Below are 18,898 nucleotides of genomic sequence, written 5' to 3'. Positions count from 1 at the left end.
ATATGGTGGTTCTATTTTTAGTTTTTTAAGGAACCTCCATACTGTTTTCCATAGTGGCTGTACCAACTTACAGTCCCACCAACAGTGCAGGAGAGTTCCCTTTTCTCCACACCCTCTCCAACATTTGTTTCCAGATTTTGTGATGTTGGCCATTCTGATCAGTGTGAGGTGATACCTCATTGTGGCTTTGACTTCCATTTCTCTGATGATGAGTGATGTTGAACATCTTTTCATGTGTTTGTTGGCCATCTGTATGTCTTCTTTGGAGAAATGTCTATTTAGGTCTTCTGCCCATTTGTGGATTGGGTTATTTGCTTTTTTGGTATGAAGCTGCATAAGCTGCTTATATATTTTGGAGATTAATCCTTTGTCCATTGTTTCGTTGGCGACTATTTTTTCCCATTCTGAGGGTTGCCTTCTTGTCTTGTTTATGATTTCTTTCGCTGTGCAAAAGCTTTTAAGTTTCATTAGATCCCATTTGTTTATTCTTGATTTTATTTCCGTGATTCTAGGAGGTGGGTCCAAAAGGATCTTGCTTTGATGGATGTCATAGAGTGTTCTGCCTATGTTTTCCTCTAGGAGTTTTATAGTGTCTGGCCTTCCATTTAGGTCTTTAATCCATTTGGAGTTTATTTTTGTGTATGGTGTTAGGAAGTGTTCTAATTTCATTCTTTGACATGTAGCTGTACAATTGTCTGAGCACCACTTATTGAAGAGGCTGTCTTTTTTCCATTGTATATCCGTGCCTCCTTTGTCAAAGATAAGGTTCCCATATGTGTTTGGGCTTACCTCTGAGTTCTCTATTCTATTCCATTGATCTTCCCTTCTATTTTTGTGCCAGTACCATACTGTCTTGATCACTGTGGCCTTGTAGTATAGTTTGAAGTCAGGAAGCCTGATTCCACCAACTCCATTTTTCCTTCTCAAGATTGCTTAAAAAAGCAAATTACTTTAAAAAAAAGGCCATGTTGGAAATTTCTTGCTAAAATGTAAGATCTATATAAATGTTGGAAGACATGCTATAAGTAGGAATACATAATACATACATATAAATATGAATGCATACATAATACATGTATACATTTGTATGCATATACACTTGAATGTATTTGAGTTTAAACTTAATACAGTGAATCCGCTTGCAATAAATATATTTAGTGTGTGTATATGTGTGCACTAAGACGTGGGATATGTGTGTGTGTTCTAGGGAATAAGAGAGCAAGATTCTTACATATCTTTAGACCGTGAAGGACATTATTTTCCTAATACACAAAAGATTGAATCATTTTACAGTTGAATGGCACCATGAGGATTAGTTAGTCCTGTCTCTAATTTTATAATGAAGCATGTAAACCCAAGCACATTGAATAACTTAGCTTAGTGTTCCAGAATTGGGAACTAAAATTCTAATCTTCTGTAGGATGTTTCCCCTAACATGCTTATGTAGTTTGATGTTCTAAGAAGTGAGTAAGGTACTCAGCACTTTCCAAACAATTTGACCTTGAAAACCTTTTGTTCTTGGACACTGGTGTTCCACAGAACACAATTTGGGAAATACTATTTTAAAATCATGTTTGAAATCTTAGCATATTTTAAAATAAAAGGCCAAGTTCTGATTGTGGGTGTATTCCCTTTAATCTTTAATAATCTAAATATTCTAAAGAATTAGATCGTCTTTTCCTGTAGAAATAAAACAGTGATGTTCAATAGGAGAAGTTGTTGAAGGTGTACTTTGGAGATTATCAGAATCTGAAGACAGAGAGTATAATGTGTAACTTCACTTTACCCCTTGCAATCTCCCTCCCCTTGAGAAGTTCTGGAATGACAGTTGTTACTGATCACAATGTGGTAGAGGCTGACAAATGTTGGGAACTAAAATTAAAGGCAAAGGGCTGGCTTCTAGGATAATCAGTCTCTTGGTTTCTTTGCTTATGAATAGGTCTAAACATTGTCTGGGGGTACATCTGCAAATTTTAAGCAAAGATTAGAATGAAGGGAAATGATAAAACAAAGGGAGAGAAACTGATAAAGGAAGAAACATGCATAGTGAGAAGCAGCAGAATACTAAACCAAAATAGTACAGAGGTTGCCATTCATCCTTGTTATAGATGAACTACTGCTGGTCTTGACTGAGTGATTTTCCTCTACCTTAGGTAATTTGGTACCAGAATTTAGAAGTTCCTGTCAATCTGTTTATTAAATTTATTACTGAGGCCGTGATGGCTGAAAGCTGAAGTACTGATAGTACTGATGTTTAACTTTATCAGTGTAATTCAGCATTTTGCTTTCAACCTTTGCAGAATTTGAACCACCAAGTATATCAAACTCATTTGATTGGATCTCAGATCTTTAATTTGATCCTTTAATTGGTGATGGTAACCATTGTTAAGAGTTTTTAAAGTGGAACAGAACAGATGTTTTTTCTACTTTTTCATAGAAAATTTCATCCGAGGTGTATATATAATATGTAACTGGAATGTAAAATTAAATCATTTTTTATTTGCAAAGTACTTTATATATTAATCAAAGCCACTGTCACAAACCAAGGAGTTATTTTTTGTTTAGCATAGTCTTTGTTATAATAGCATATAATTTCCTAAGCCTGTGTGAGTAGCAACCTTAGTTATTCAGATTCGTTTGATCAGTTGTATATGCTATGGAAATTACATTTGTTTTTTGCATTCTAATGTAAAATAGTCCCTCAAATATTCTGAAAAGCTGAAAAAATGTGTTCTCTTTTGATATCTAATGAGTCTGTTGAATGATGGTCAGTAATCTGATATTTATTTATATACTTATCTATTGATATTTATTTATTTTTTAGTGGTGGGAAGGACAGCTGTTATAATATGATGCAGTGCATTGCTGCTGGGCATCAGATCGTTGCTTTAGCAAATCTAAGACCAGCTGAAAACCAAGGTAAGTGTATACGTTTATTGTAAAGTTCTTTAAATAACTGAAACTCCATCCTCATAATTGCATTTTGTTTTATGCAGTATGCAAACAATATATCTTTAGCACTGATTAGATGCTATGTTCTATGCTAAGTGCTTTCAATTACATATCCTTTAAATTTTCATAAGAATTCCTAGAAAGTTTTATTAGGTGAAGATACTGAAGCTTAGAGTTTTATAAATTTGTCCAAGGTAAAATAGCTAGAACAAACTTGCAGAGCTGAGACTTGAAATCTCATACTTCAGAGTGCACTGCTGTTCTACTACAACACTTTTCCAAGTGTTGTTGGCAATGTACAATTAAATAAGATGCAGCTTCTTGGAACTTGGGAAGTAAGACATGTTAATAAATGATAATATATGAATTTTATTATTAAAAGCATCTAGTTTAGCCATCTTAGATGTAAGCTAAATGTGTGAGATTTGAGAGAGCCATAGAGCAATACATTTCCACTTTTTATGTGTCTATGGTAATAAGGACATCTACAGATAATCCACAGACCTTATTTTAGCTACTTTTTTCAGTTTTTCTCCAATGAAATTTCCCCATTTAGTACTGTTTTTTGTCTGTGTCCATTCCAGTGTCTAAATTTTCTGTTTTAATAAGGACACCAGTCATATTGAATAAAGGCCTCACCCTAATGACCTCATCCTAACTAATTACATCTGCAATGACATTGTTCCCAGGTAAGGTCACATTTTGAGGTACTAGATGTTAGGACTTTAACGCAAGAATTTGGGAGCAACACAATTCAACCAACAACATCTCTTTTTTTTTTTTTTTTTTGAGATATAATTGAAGTATAGCGCTGTATTCATTTTAGGTGTGTAACATAATGATTTGGTGTATATATGTATTGTGAAATGATTACCACAATAAGTTTACTTAACATCCATCACCACACATTTTTTTCCCAATCAGACTTTAAAAAAAAGAAAAATATTCACTGATTTGCTTTTTATACTCTCATTATAACCATACAGCCATAGATATTAACTGCTAAAATGTAATAGGGGGAGAGTAACACTTGTTTAACTCTATTACTACTTTTCTAGTAAGATCTCTTTATCATCCCCTTTACTCAACTTCTTTCAAGATTCCATGCTTTTGCTCTACTGTTATTTCAGGATGAATTAAATGAATATTATATGTGAAAATGCTAATCATAATTCCTGGCATAAAGTAGGCACCCGTCAAATTTAGTTGAATCTGAATCTAGCACTAAATATTTCTTTCCTTCCGCCCTCTCTCCCTCCTTCCCTTCCTTCCTTCTTCAGTGCTGCCAGTCTATTAATTTCTGTTTTTATATCATTTTACAGTTGTTTTCTATTTATTTTGTCTTTTTTTTTAATGCCCAAATAGATTGTTTTTAAGCTTCTTGAGAGGAGAGGTCATATCTTCTGTGTTCCTTTAATTGCTCCTCAGTACTTGGGACAGCTCTATGCCTCTGGTAGGCATTACCTCAAGATTTATTGATGGACAGATGAATAATGAACTAACTAGAATTAATCCTCTAAGAGCGAGCAGTTATTTCAGTCAGATATTTGAATTTTCTTTCCATCTCTGATTAAGACCCAAGTAATGCTGGAAGTAAAGTGCGTATTGCTTTTGCACCATTGTAAAGTTGAAAAATCCTACATTTAACCATTGTAAGTGAGGGACCATCTTTATAACCTTCCATGTGCTAAAGGTTCACTATCAGGGTGGATAAGATGACAGGCAAAGTATATCTTTAAATTATGCCTCATAGTGGAATGGAGCTATTTATTTATTTATTTATTATTTATTTATTTTTGGCTGTGTTGGGTCTTCGTTGCTGAGCATGGGCTTTCTCTAGTTGCAAAGAGCAGGGCTACTCTTCATTTCAGTGTGCAGGCTTCTCATTGCTGTGGCTTCTCTTGTTGTGGAGCATGGGCTCTAGGCGCGCGGGCTTCAGTAGTTGTAGCACAGGGGCTCAGTAGTTGTGGCTCACGGGCTCTAGAGCACGGGCTTGGTAGTGTGGCGCATGGGCTTAGTTGCTCCGCGGTATGTGGGATCTTTCTGGACCAGGGCTTGAACTTGAGTCCCCTGCGTTGGCAGGTGGATTCTTAACCTCTGCGCCATCAGGGAAGCCCTAGAGCTATTTATTTAGAATATTGTTAGTGAGAAAGAATTTAGTAGTATAAATGGAATTGGAACATTACAAAGTAAAAGCTGGAAAAAATCAGCTGCAACTCTCATTGTAATAGTAGAGAATAGATGACTGTGGGTTGATAGATGGAGAGAGTTTAGCTAATTTTGATTTAAAGTCAGCAGGAAGTTGGTGATTATTGAATGATTCATTGACGGACTTCTCTTTCCCCCAAACGTGTAAACGGAATCTTAATGAGTAATGACTGGTAGAGATGACTCCAGTATAAAGTTGGTTAAAGTGAATTCACAGTACTGAGTTTTCAGTAGGTAGTCTGGAAAAGAATTTATCCCCATTAATGGGGATAAATGTGAACTTGTCATAAAATTCACAAAGCCATCTCCTTAAATTTGTAGTAGGAACTTTTGTGGCATGTTAATTGAAGTGCTTCAGGCAACAGTGGAGCCTTTTGGTTTTATTTGATCTCACACTATTGTTGCTATGTAGCTTCCATTAATAAAAGTTTCATTGTGGTTGGGACTAAATGGAGCCTTAAAGGAAAATTGTCTTCTAGGTTTTTGAAGTCAGTAGAATGTTTTAATTATTATGCTAACATCAGGAAGTTTTGTGCTGAGACACTCAAAGTTATTTAAACATATTCATTTGATTGTATTAATTGCCTTTAAAATTAATACATTTAAAGTCTAGTTTGAATTTGAGATGAAGGTAATCCGAAGGGTTTGTAGGTAACTTTGGCTCTATCTCTCCTTTCTACTGGGAGCAGGACTAGACAGATTTATAATAATAATGTGAGTACATGGAAGCCAGTCTGTTGTGTGGGTTCAGAAACCTGGTGAGCCAAAATGTAATAGCATATGGTGGCAGTTTTGATTATTGACAGGGCCCTTACAATATCATTTTTCATGCCTTTTGATAGAATTCTTTCACATTCAGTGGAAAGCCTAGACCTGTTTAGCATATCTGCATATACACACATACGTGCATATATGTCAAACATTGTTTTGTAACTTTTTAAAAACTTAATAACGTATGGTGAATATTTTCCCTGTCATTAAGTATTATTCTACCATAGCATTTTCTAGCTATTGTTTTTGGAACACAAATGCCCCATGAAAATATAAATGTTCTGTGGATAGATAAATTTGAGAGATAATTCATACGCTCTCTCCTTATTAGAGCACTTTAAAGCAGGTGAGCCTAGAAAGAATTGTAGTTAAAACACCTGTTTGATGTGGTTTATCCTCATTTTTTATAAATTTATTTGACCACAGGATCCTTTTTTTCATCTAATACTTATTAATAGCTCATGGAATTTCTATCCTGCAGAAAATATTTTAGAAAATACTCTTCTTCAAAATTATATTAAAGGCTGTATAATATTTTATTATGTTAATATACTGTCATTTTAATCTATTATAAACAATGCCTTGATGAATATCTTTGCAAATAATCTTTGTGTATATTCATGACTCTTTTTTTCTAAAAAGTAGAGTTAAGAAATCAAAAAGCCTATTCCAATATATTTCTAAGTTCATTTGTATCACCAAAAAGTCTGATATTACGTATCTGTTTTGAATATTTTACTCATATTGATATTTTTGGAATCTTGTGACAACCAGTGATTGTATTACTTATTAGCTTAAGTTATGTTTCTATACACATTTGTAACTGCTCTAACAGTATTGAATTTATATATGGTTATGTGTTTTGTTGAAGTAAGAATATAGAATTTATCAAGAGCATCTAAACTTTTTTCTTACAAATATTTGTCACTTATTAACTAAGTACATATTTAATTAAGGCTTTCTTCTACAACTCTAGATGACTTTGTGAATAACCTTGAATGATTTGAAAAAACACTTATGTAATAAAATCTTTAATCAAATAAACTAATCAAAATTTGTTGGCTACGTTACTCTTCTCTTTAAATGTTCTATATATAGTTAAAAAAATTTATGTATAATTATGTTTGTAATTAGCAGTAAAGATGACCAGAGCTGATGTGAACTGGGTGCTGCTTGAACAAATGTGCAATTCTTATGTATTTTATTTCATTTAATAAATGCAGAGAGATGTAGCGTAGTAAGCTTTTAAGTTGTGTTGACTGCTCTCCAAGCAGTAAAACTTAGGTGGACTTTCAAATCCATTCTCTTTCACTCCATTTGACTGATTATTTCCACTTTAATTGTTGCAGTGGGGTCAGATGAACTGGATAGCTACATGTATCAGACGGTGGGTCATCATGCCATTGACTTGTATGCAGAAGCGATGGCTCTTCCTCTCTATCGCCGCACCATAAGAGGAAAGAGCATGGATACAGGACGAGTGTACACCAAATGTGAAGGTGATGAGGTTGAAGATCTCTATGAGCTTTTGAAACTTGTTAAGGTATGCAGAGTGACTACACTTACTGAATTTAGTGTGTAATTTAGTAAATTACATTTACTGAATTATTTAGCAATAAATAATTTACAACTGCTAGTAGCTCAACTATCCTTTGAAAGGATATTTTGTCTTTTGGATAGAAAAATATTAGTATGCCTTTATATTACATAGTAATTAAAAATAGAACTTTTGGTATAGTCTGGCACCCATACCTGTCAAATGATATTTAACTAAGTTTTCCGTAGGATTTTGGAGCTGATGACCTTTCAATCATGTTTTTAGCAAATACTTTTTGAATTCCTATTATGTGCTTGTTATATCTAGATCTAGGCACTGGGGATAGGGCAGTGAACAGATCTGACAAAGTTCTGTGTTGTTGCAGTTTACTTTCCAGTAGAAGGAGACAGACAGTAAGCAAACAAATTATAGGCATGGTGGTGAAGAGTACTGTGAAGAAGGATGAAGCACAGTCAAGGTGATAATGAGTGATGGCAGGGGGTGGTCAAGCAAGACCTTTCTGATATGATGAAATGTGAATAGACTTACTTTACGTTAGTAGAAGAGGTATGAATTAAATACTTAAGTCCCTGTGTATGAGTTTGGCAGCCATTGTGCATTCATTATTAATTTCTCTGGACAGAAAAAAAATTAAGGAGAGAAAGTATGGGACTCATATATCTAGTAGGTACTATACTTAGTAAATGTTAATTAATAGAAATCCTTTTATATTAAGCACTTATCTTTTCATTCTCATTGATAGTCAACTACTTGAATACAGTTCAGTATTCTTCTTAAATATGAATTTTATCCAGTTAGCTACAAGCAATTCATATAAAGTATAGCTAATGAGATAGAGAATTTAAACCAATATTTCCTTGATGTCTTATATTTTTTTTGCTAGGGAACAGAAAGAAGATTTCTGTCCCTTCTTCTAGCAAGGGACATTGCATTTTATTTTCTCATTCTTTAGAGAAGTTCAGTTTTTCAGAAGTTGTGTTATGAACCCCTGCCACAAAAAAATTTGCTAACCGCAAATAGCTACTTTAATGCTGTACTTCAAATTTGATGCTGATCAAAAACTAATATTAATTAAAGATTTTGATTTTAAAAAATATATGAAACTCTTCAATTCCTCTAAATTTGAAGATATTTCTTATTTTGTATGTCAGAACATTCTTATCTTTATTTACCCTTTTAAAAAGAGACTGATTGGGAAAACACTTAGAATATTTCCATAATTTACTGTTTAGTTATGGATCGAATAAGAAGTAGATACTTTTCAAAGGAAATCACAGGGACCTGACATCTTCCCTCTGGGAATATACATACTAATAACAACTATTTTAATTATCAAAAGGGAGGGCATAAAACAAGTTTCACATCTCTCTAAGTGGACAACTAAGACCTTGACAGTGTTAACTTTGAGGTGTGAAATACTGAATCTAAATTCTGCATTTTCAAAATTTCTTTCTCAGGGTACAAAGAAACCGGATAAGTTTTTAGCATAAACCAATATTACAAAATGGTAGAACTCAACACTAGAGGTAATTGGATTGCTTAAAAATCAGTGATAACTGATAACTTTGGAGAAGCTATGTGATAATAACAGCCTTCTGAGAAAGGGAAAGATAATAAATTACTAATCAATTTAATTAAAAATGGGCTGATTAGTAGTAATTAAGAAGAAATTTCCCTTTCGATCCATGCTGTCTTTGGAGAATGGATGCTTTGCCATTATCTTTATAGTAACCATCAGTTATGACATAAATTAATGCTAATGTTAAATCTTGACAACTTCTGCTTTGGAAGTTCGTACATGATAATTATAACTATAGCTGAAAGAGATGTTATCAAGTTGTCTGGGACTAAATAGCTCCTTCTTTTCCTGTGCAAAAATATTAATTTTACTATAGGATATTTTAAGGACATAAATATCGAAAATATATTGCTTTTATGGAAGAGATTGTATAACCAGGCTTTTATAGTTAAATCCATTTATGAAACACTGGTGCAAAGATTCCAATAGAAGTCTTACATATTCTAATGAATAATTGAGTAATTATGGGAAAAAAGAATCTGAAAGAGCTATAATTCTTCAAGTTAGTCTTCACTTGTTCTAAGAAAAAGATGGAATTGCATTTTTTTAATCCTTTGAATATTAATGAAGAATTGAAAACATTTAGATTCATTTTCATTTTAAACATTTATGTATAACAGGTTGCAGTTTTGTGATTTTCACATGTATGTCATTCTTTTGTTTTTGTTAACTTTCCCCCCAAATATTAGAGCTAATTTTTGAGTAGGAGATATTTGTTTTTTCAGAGTTTAATTGACTAATTGCTGAAAAGAAGTAGGAAAGACTTGGAAGAATTTACAGAATTAAAATTTTCGTAACTATTTTTGTAGAAGTCATGAAAACTAAGAGAAATGGAATAAACCTTTATGTCTCATAGGTTGTCAGGTGATTATAACAGGTAGATATATATATGTATATATCAAGCTGTTTGCAAAATATCTAGCTTTCATGTAGTCTTTCTTTTATTCTTTAGAATTTCTTCAATATTAAAATGTCATTTTGGCTCTCATCTGGATTAGTTTGGTATATAGATAACTTGTATTATTTCCTGAAAATATAGTAATTTTCAAATTCTGTGGGTGTTTTCCTTTTAAGTCACATAAAGAGCAATGCAATAGTTACTGAAGGATACATCTAAACACTGTGTCTCTATAGAGGATATATTTAAGGATCATGTATTTTTTTCATTCTCCACTGGTTTAGAGCCACTTCTTACTGGCTCTGATATTGTCCTCTTTCTTGGTTTATTCCCTAATTTCAGTGGAATCCATAATTAAAAAACTTCCTTAAAGAAGTTACTTTCAAATCCTTGAATTTTGAAAATGTTCTTATTCTGCCCTCATATTAGACTGATATATTGGTTGAATTTAATGTTTTCTAATGAAGGTCATTTTTCTTCAAATCGTTGAAGGCATGGCTCCATGGTCCTGTAGCATTTTGCTGGTGAGAAGTTTGATGGTAATGTGATATTCGTTTCTGTTTAGCTGACTCATTTTTCTTCTCTGTTATCTTTTATGAGTGTCCTTATGTTCCATGTGTTGAAATGTCACAACAGTGCATTGGACATTAGGGGTTGCTTCCCCAATATCCCTTCTGCAACTTTCTATTGAGTAGCAGCATATCTCTGTCCTCTCTCTTAATGATGGTTTAGGGAAGGTATTTATCCCAGTGAAAGCCAGTCACAATATGGCATTCTCCTGGCCATAGTGATTAGGTCAGGCATGGTTTTGTTAACACGCATTGTACTAAATAGAATGAAGCCTAAGATGATGGATCTTTGGCAAAAGATAAGGTCTTTCTCCTGTGCAGAGGGTTGTGTGGATGAGAATCCTAGAACTGCTGTGGCTTTTTTTTTTTTTTTTTCCTGGAGAGAATGCAGAACCTGCTGTCAAATCTGACTCATAAAAAATGGCAGAGCTGAGAGTTCCCTGGTGGCCTAGTGGTTAGGATCCTGGACTTTCACTGCTGCAGCCCAGATTCAATCCCTGGTCAGGGAACTGAGATTCCACAAGCCAAGTAGCAAGGGGAAAAAAAAATTAAAGTTTAAACAAAAAATGGCAGCGCCAATAGAATTGCAATGTGAGGATGGCTCTGCAAACTCCTCTAATATTATTGTTAGATAATTTACTCCCCTTGACTTTCTTTATTCCTTTTTGCTGGTATTCTCACTGATCAGACTTTAGATCTCCTAGACTGAATTTTCATGTCTCTTGTCTTTTCTCACCTATTTTCCATCTCTATATCTTTTTGTTGTACATTCTGTGAGGTTTCTCTTTCAAATGCCCTACTTTCTTGTTGAAATTTTCTTTTTCTTTTATCAATCATATTTTCAGTAGCCAAGAACTTTACTTGTTTATTGATTGTTTCTTTTTTAATAACAACCAATTTTTCCTTCTATAGATGTAACGTCCCTAAATCTGTCTTAAAATTCAGATTAGAGATTTTAAACATCTTTCATTCCCTGAAGTATTCATGTTTTCTTTGGGGTCTTTTTTCTGATTTTTTTTTCTCTTTCATGTTGTACGCTCTTCTCAAATATCTTGGTTGCTTGTTCATATCTAAGAATAAGGCAAGAGGAAAGCTGACTGTGAACACTTATGACATTAGAGTTTTTCCAGCCTCACATTTCATCCTTGTTATACATGGAGTTCAGGATAATGTGGCCTCGCTTGGTTCCTTTCTTGGCTTTCTTTTCTTTCCTACAAACAGTAGGTTACAGCTTCCTTGTTGATTTATGATTCCTTGTTCCTTCTTTTGCTTTCTGACTCAAGAAACTAGTTGAATTCTTTTTTCCATTGTTATCTCCACCCCCCAACCCCGTCCCACCCCCACCCCCCACCCCCCACCCCCGGTTTCTTTGTTTTTTGGAGGTTAAACTTTGTTTTCATTTTAATGGAATCTCTTGATCCAGAAATCTGTGTTAATTTCATTGCAATGGCATTCCTTTAATATTCTGCCCTAAGTTGAATATTCATTTTCAGTCTTCCTCTTCTAATCTTTGGTACTTTTCTCCTTTCATGTTCCTTTTCGAATTAGACATTTTATCTTGGTATTGATGATGTTAAATTACTTATTGGACATTTGTATTATAATTTGAATACAACAATAAATGAATAATTATCTTTTTTCTTTTTTAAATAGAATATTTACTATTGATATAGAGGCGTGTGGGTAACATTTTTTAAAACTAGATTTTAATTTAATATTTTTAGGAAACATCACTTGCTACTTTACTCTTTGTATTGGTTAGAATTCTTTTGATTACAAGGAGCAGAAAGTCATGTTCAAGCTGGTTTAAGTAAAAAGAGAATTCATTGACAATGACGTAAAGATAAGTTTAGCTTCAAGTAGATTAGAAACAGAATACAAACTATGTAATCAGAGCCCCGCCCCCCCTGCTGTTTTTATCTCTTGCCTTTATTTTCTGTTGATTCTATTCTCAGTCTGGATCCTTGTAGTTAGAAGATGGTTCACAGTTACATTCTTTATGGTTCATATCTAGTAGAAAAAGCTCTAATCTTAAATAGTTTTAAGGAAAATCCAATTATGTTTCCTTGTCCCTCAGTGGCCTAACTTGTATCATCCATGAACCAGTTGTTGGAAGAAGATGATTTCATTTGATTGGACAGGTCTAGATCTTGTGCCATTCCTGGAGCAAGAGACTGAGTAATGATTACTGGAACCACATTTACTGTGGTTATGTGGGAAGAACGGAACCCACTGTTGGAAGGGTAGATCTCCAAATACCAAGCAGGCTGTTGCTGGTAGAAGGCTGAACTATGGCAGGGGGAAAAGAGTAACAAGTTTCCTGAAAATAAATAGGTTCCAACTGCTTACAAACTTGAGAACCATTCTAGACGGTCCTTCTTTCAATATCTTCCTCCCATTCTCACCACCTCTCTCCCTTTCTCCTCGTCTTTCCTTCTTTCCTCTCTTCCTTCCTTCTTGGCTTCTGTCAAAAAATGGTTGACCACTGGAGCCACGACAGTGAGCTTACACTCTAGGACCTGTATTTGGTTGCTCATGATCTCGCCACCTTAGTACCCTATAGGCACAGGAAACTCAACAAGCTCAAAACTTATTCATTATCTGTCTGCACAAACTTGCTCCCTTTTCTGTATTTCCCTGTTAGTTAAAAACATCATCCTTTACCACATCACCTAAATCTAACCTGGGGCCTCACTACCAGACTTCCACTTTCTCTCAGTTCCCTCCTACCCCAACTACAACCATTAGATCTCCAGGACTTTTTGATGTTACTCCTGTGACTTCTGAAGTCGACACTTTGACTTCATCCCCACCATAAATGGTCTTTTATCTATACTGTGCAAGTCTCCTAACTGGGCCACTTGCCTTCAGTATTGTCTTGTGCACCCTCCAGCCTTTCTGCCACACTGCCATCAGCTGATCTGCATAAATACTTAAATAACTCACCCTTAAGATAAAGTTCAAACACATTAGCCTGGCAAAAAAGACTCTTTAGGAAGAGACCCTTGCAATCCTACCTGTCTGATCCTGCCATTCCCACACAGGCTTCTGGGTTCGAGTTATAATGAATTAATTAGGTTTCCAGGAGATTGCTTTTTCATATCTGAGTCTTTGCCTTTGCTTTCCTATTCCTTTATCTCATTGTTCTCCTGAAGAACCCCTTCTCACTCTGTATCCTTCTGTGGAATCAGCTCTAATTTACCTTCCCGTCTTTTCCACGTCAGCTTGTCCATACCTCTGCTGTGCTTCTCAGTACACTACTAGGATTGTCTATATGATTGTCTCTTGCTAGACTGTGGAAGCCTCAAAGACAATCTCAGTGCTCTTCATTTTTATATCTGTGTCCAGCTATATTCCTGGCATATGGATGACTTTTAAAGGATTGTTGAACAAATTAGTCCAAAATTTAACAAATTATTTTTTATATAATAATTTATCTAATGCAAGGGAGCCACGGCACAGTTTAAACAATGTAAAACCATTGGCAAATTCATTTTATTTTTGTTTTTCATTTAGAAGCTTAAATAGAATAGTAAAACTTTTCAAAATAGGGTATCCTATCGGATTTGGCAGTGTCACCACTAAGTGTACCAAGAATAATTTCCAGCTGCAGAATATTTTATAAAAATGCAAAACAGACACATTTTTCAAGTTAGTATATGCATCTTAGAAAACCTGCTTATTATGGTGGGAAATTACTTTGTGAATCTCTTTTTACTTCGGATCTCAGGGAAAAAATACTGGATCATTGGGTGGCTTGAGGCAAATCCAAAGGGTTTAGAGTGGGAGGTACATATACAATGGCCTTAAGATTTGCAGGGAGGACCCATACTGCTAATTAAATCAGCACATCCCCCTGTACAGATTGCTCCTGGCTCTTCAGCATTGCACAGCTTGACTCAAGCCCTGTCAGTTCCCAAGATTTTGGACATTAAACCTGGTCCCTTGGCACAAGAAATGCTTTGCTAGTATTGAGCTGGACTCTACAAACGGGAAGAGTTGGAATTAGCACAGACCAGCGTCATTTTGACTCCCAGGTGCAGCTTTATTGAGGCTGTGCCATCTCTGCCTTTCGATGATAAAGTCAGGCATTCATGAGAAAGTACGTGATGGATTATCTGTCTGGAAATAAAATGTTGGATCATGCTTGTCAGTTGTTACAGTGTGTAAACTTATTACAGGTCTAGTCTTCATCTATAGATTACCCCTAAAGCTTGGAAAACGTGACTCCCTCATTATAGCAAAACTATCCTTCTGTCTCCTCAGCCTTGAACTTTCTCCACTTAGTATCAATGACTGTGTGTGTATATTACAGATGTACTTACATACTCCTTCTTTTTATCTTTTTCCTGATTCATTGCCTCTCTATAAATTCACCAATTGACTTACTTTTTTCCCTTTGTATTTCTTTCTTCTGCAAACTATAGATTTCTTTCTATCTTATCTACTCTGTTAGTGCATTGGGTATGTTTGACTTTTCTTTCAAATTTCTTCTTTTATGCTTTTCAGCCTCTGATGTTTGTGTACTATTGACTTTTCTACTTTTTCCCTGACTATGCTACTATTTATTTTTTAAGAAACTTTTTGTTGATGTCTACTTCTGGGTTGTGTTGTCTAAGATACTAGATGTATGTTTCTGTCCTATTGTCTATTATTTCATTTCTAGACCTGTTGTTTATCATGTCTTTGTAATGTTCTCTATTAAATGACAGAACACATTACAAAGATTTATAAGCATAAATTACTTTATTTCTTTATCGTTGTCTTTACATTTTTTGTAACATAGGACTTTATTGGTGGTCACACAACCATATGATAGGTCTTAAACTGAACTTTTTATGTTAACTTTCCCTCTCAAATAGAGAACATCTTCATTCAGCAAATTTGTAGTGCCTAAATCATAAAGAAGCCATGAAATCAATGATAATGTCAATAAATATGTAGAGGTTTTTTTATTGGTAAAAAATGATTTAATATTGTTCTGTGACATGAGAAAAAATTAAGTGAATCAAAAGGATATGTTAGTTGACCTTGACTTTTCCTGTTAATTTTAACCTATGCTACTACCATTTAGAGACTTTTCTTATGTCTTTCATTTTGCATACATTAATTGGATGCTTATAATATACCACTACTATAGACTAAAAAGATGTGCAAGACATAGTCTCTGCCTTCACAGACCCTGACCAGTTAAAACGCATACACAAAGAAATTAATATTATGTAGAGTTGCCATTAGGGTGTGCATTTAATGGGGTATGGGGATTCAGAGGAGAAAAAAGTCCCCTGTGTTGGGGAATCAGGAGAGACTTTATAGGGGAAGTTACATTTGATATCTTTAAAGGTTGTCTCAATTTTGACAAAGGCAGGCATGGAAAATGACTAAGATAATGTTGCAAATTAAGGGCACAGTTTAGCCACAGTCATGGAAGCAGGAAATCATGAGATGTATTAGGGAAATGGTAGTTCAGTTTGGCTAGAGCTCAGAGTTTAAGGAGTAGTGGGAAATAAGTCTGGAAAGGTAGGTTGAAGCCACAAAAAAGAGTGTCTTGAATTTTAGACCAAGTTCAGGCAGTAAAGAGTCCCTAAGGCAGTATGTTCCAAACTCAGTTTAGTGGTCACATTTTTTCATTTAAATGAAAGAGGCTAGAATCAAGTAGGAAATATAAAAATGCATTGTACGTGGTAAGGTTAATTATTTTGTGAAACATGCGCGTGTGTGTTTATACACATATGTGATGTGCATGCTAGGCTGTTAACATTTTATATATATATATATTTCTTACTGTTAAACAAATTTTTGGTCTAACAAGTTTGAAAGCCACTACCTTGAAGGATCTTGCAAAAGAAATGACATAGAATTGTATGGTTGAAGGGAACTTCAAGGGCATTAGGTTGAACCACTGACAATGTAAGAAATGGATTAGGGAAGTGGAATTCTGGGATGAGGAGCTCAAATTGAAAACTGAGAAACTTGGCTAGCTGAAAGGTTCTGAGGACCTGAACTGGGGGAGTACCAGTGGGAACGTTGATGAGGGGACACTGAAGTGGTGGGTTGATAGAGCTCAATGGTAATATTTAAATAAAAAGTGACAAGGAGTCTATGTAAGGTATCTTGTAAACTGACAATTCCATGGCTGATCTGCTCAGCTTTCACTGGGCAATGTTGATAATCAAAATGAATTGCAATAGCTATCTGTTACAAATATTGTGATCCTCAGTTTTGCAGCATCCTATCTTTGTCGTCTCTTTAATCTGGTATAGGATGGTATAGAAGGTGCTTCACATCAATCTGAGTTCATTTAATCAAGATTAACTCTTAATAAATGGTAGTCTTGATGGTCCTTTTACATTTTCTCCATAGAGTTATATGTAGTGCACATCAACTAAAATATTCTATCCTATTTCTTGACTCTAAATAAAAGTACCTACAGGGAAACACGATGTACGATATTAATGCTTTTAATGTAATAGTAATGCTTGCAGGTGGGATTCAAATTACTGTGGTCTTTCTTCAGTCTCTCATACACTATATTATCATGCAAACTCCTGCCAGGTTAGTCTTTCTAGAGTATAGATCCAGTCACATTTGTCTCTTCATCAAAAATCTTTGTTGTTTACCATTAACCCCTTAGGTGCTCTGCAGTATGGCTTCATCTTATCCTTCATATTTTCCCAGTATTCCCCTACATAGAACCTGTGTTCCACCTGCACTAGACTATTGTCAGAACTCATTCTTCCCATATAGTCCTTGTCTTTCCTGCATAGTGCTATGTTTTATTCAGAAATAACCTTTCGTCTCCAATTCCTTCTTTTCCATGGCATCTCCTTCTTGATGTCTTCCTTGTTATGCCCTCAACTGAATATAATATCTTCCTCTCTGGAACCTTCATGTAACATTGTGTTTCTCTTCTAGTACTTAATCTATTTTGATATCTAGAGCTACTGGCTTTGTTTTGTTGTGGGTTTTTGTTTAAAAGTTATAGTTACTTCAAGGGACAAGGATTCAGCTATTCTCTGGAATTCAGTTTTTCCATCTGTAAAATTTGTATATACCTTCCTTTTATCCTTTTTCCTGTTTTGAGAATAGATGAGAAAATATATGAGAGCCTCTTCAGGTTTCTAGAAAAAAAGATGCTGTATAAGTTAGTTGTTTTTTTTAAGCCTGCAAACTTCATGTCAAGTCTCAGGTTTTCTTTCTCCTTTATTCCCTAGCTTCCAAAATCATCCGGTAAAGCTAAATAAAGTCAGTTTCTTTCATTGTGTACAAATTTCCATTAGTATATTAATATTAATATAGCTGCAAGTTGGCATTGAGATGAGTGTAATTCCTCTTGACTTTATTAGTACGCGAATGCAGAGAAGAAAAAGAATGGTAATCATTCCTATTGTGAAAGAGGTTTTAATGGGGGCAAATTTATATTATATATTGGATTGAATTTATTCTTCTACATTTGTTGCCTATAATTTTTGGCCCTTCTGAGTCTTTTTTAGACTCTTTAAGCCAGATAATTCAACCTTCCAAGAAACGTGTGGAATGAATGTTTTCTGTCTAGTTTCCTATAGGAGTAAACTGAAGCATGGATTGTTTCAAAAAGAAGATAAAGAAATGAACCCAAAGAGGACAAAGGTTCTTTTTAATTGATGCTTTTTTTTCTATTAAAAATATTTTGGCATGTTCTTTTAGGGTTTAACTCTATGCTTATTTTTAAAATCGAAGCAGTGTATTTCTCAATTGTAAAAAGCCTTAAGCAAGGACTTTCATTGAAGATTACATGGACTAAATTTAGAGAATTTTAACTTTTGAAATAGTATATGAAAAATTAACGGATTTTAAAAATGGGACAATTATATGCACTCCTCTATATACGAGCAATTACCTCTCAATGCCAGCAGAATTATCCCACCCTTATTCATAGAATCTACAGTGCTGAGGCATGTGGCCACTTTGTGTACTTGCACAGAGTAGGTGCTCAATGAGCAGTTGTTAAATTAGACTTTACTGAACAGAGTTGAGTCTATCTAACCTTGACAAAATTTAGCTAATGTTGATCCTTATAGTTTTCTATAAAAATAGAGACAAATCAGAAGAGGCAGGAACTATTTATCAGACATTTATTTTCCCATCCTTGTGCAAAATTCTTTGCTACTATAAGATTGGTTCTAGAGCCATTGAAATGGTCTGTGGTCTGTTTTAAAACCAGTTCCTTTGTGGATTCTTTCCTACATAGTAGTTTTGCAAGGTGGTGAGAAGAGGAGGAAGAATTATCATCACTTGGTACATAACCCGTGGTCTTCCCTTTTGAGCCTTTCACAATTTTCATACCTTTAATAATTTTTATTGGTCTCACAGTCATTTTTGTG

The 18,898-nt window shown here is 34.5% G+C and overlaps 1 protein-coding gene across 7 annotated transcripts in view; it reads left to right on the top strand.

The window, feature by feature from the left end:
* DPH6 (diphthamine biosynthesis 6) overlaps positions 1–18,898 on the top strand; it is a 328,274-nt gene that overhangs the window by 2,095 nt on the left and 307,281 nt on the right. For all 7 annotated transcript variants that reach the window (XM_057721520.1, XM_057721515.1, XM_057721516.1 and 4 more), the window contains exons 2-3: positions 2,825–2,919; positions 7,281–7,474. In XM_057721520.1, coding sequence (XP_057577503.1) covers positions 2,825–2,919; positions 7,281–7,474 — 289 coding nt within the window. The remainder of the gene's footprint in view (positions 1–2,824; positions 2,920–7,280; positions 7,475–18,898) is intronic.

The sequence above is a fragment of the Hippopotamus amphibius genome, chromosome 2 (assembly GCF_030028045.1).
Source record: "Hippopotamus amphibius kiboko isolate mHipAmp2 chromosome 2, mHipAmp2.hap2, whole genome shotgun sequence".
NCBI classification, from domain to species: domain Eukaryota; kingdom Metazoa; phylum Chordata; class Mammalia; order Artiodactyla; family Hippopotamidae; genus Hippopotamus; species Hippopotamus amphibius.
The sequence above is the reverse complement of the archived record's forward strand: the minus strand, read 5'-3'. Positions and strand labels throughout refer to the sequence as shown.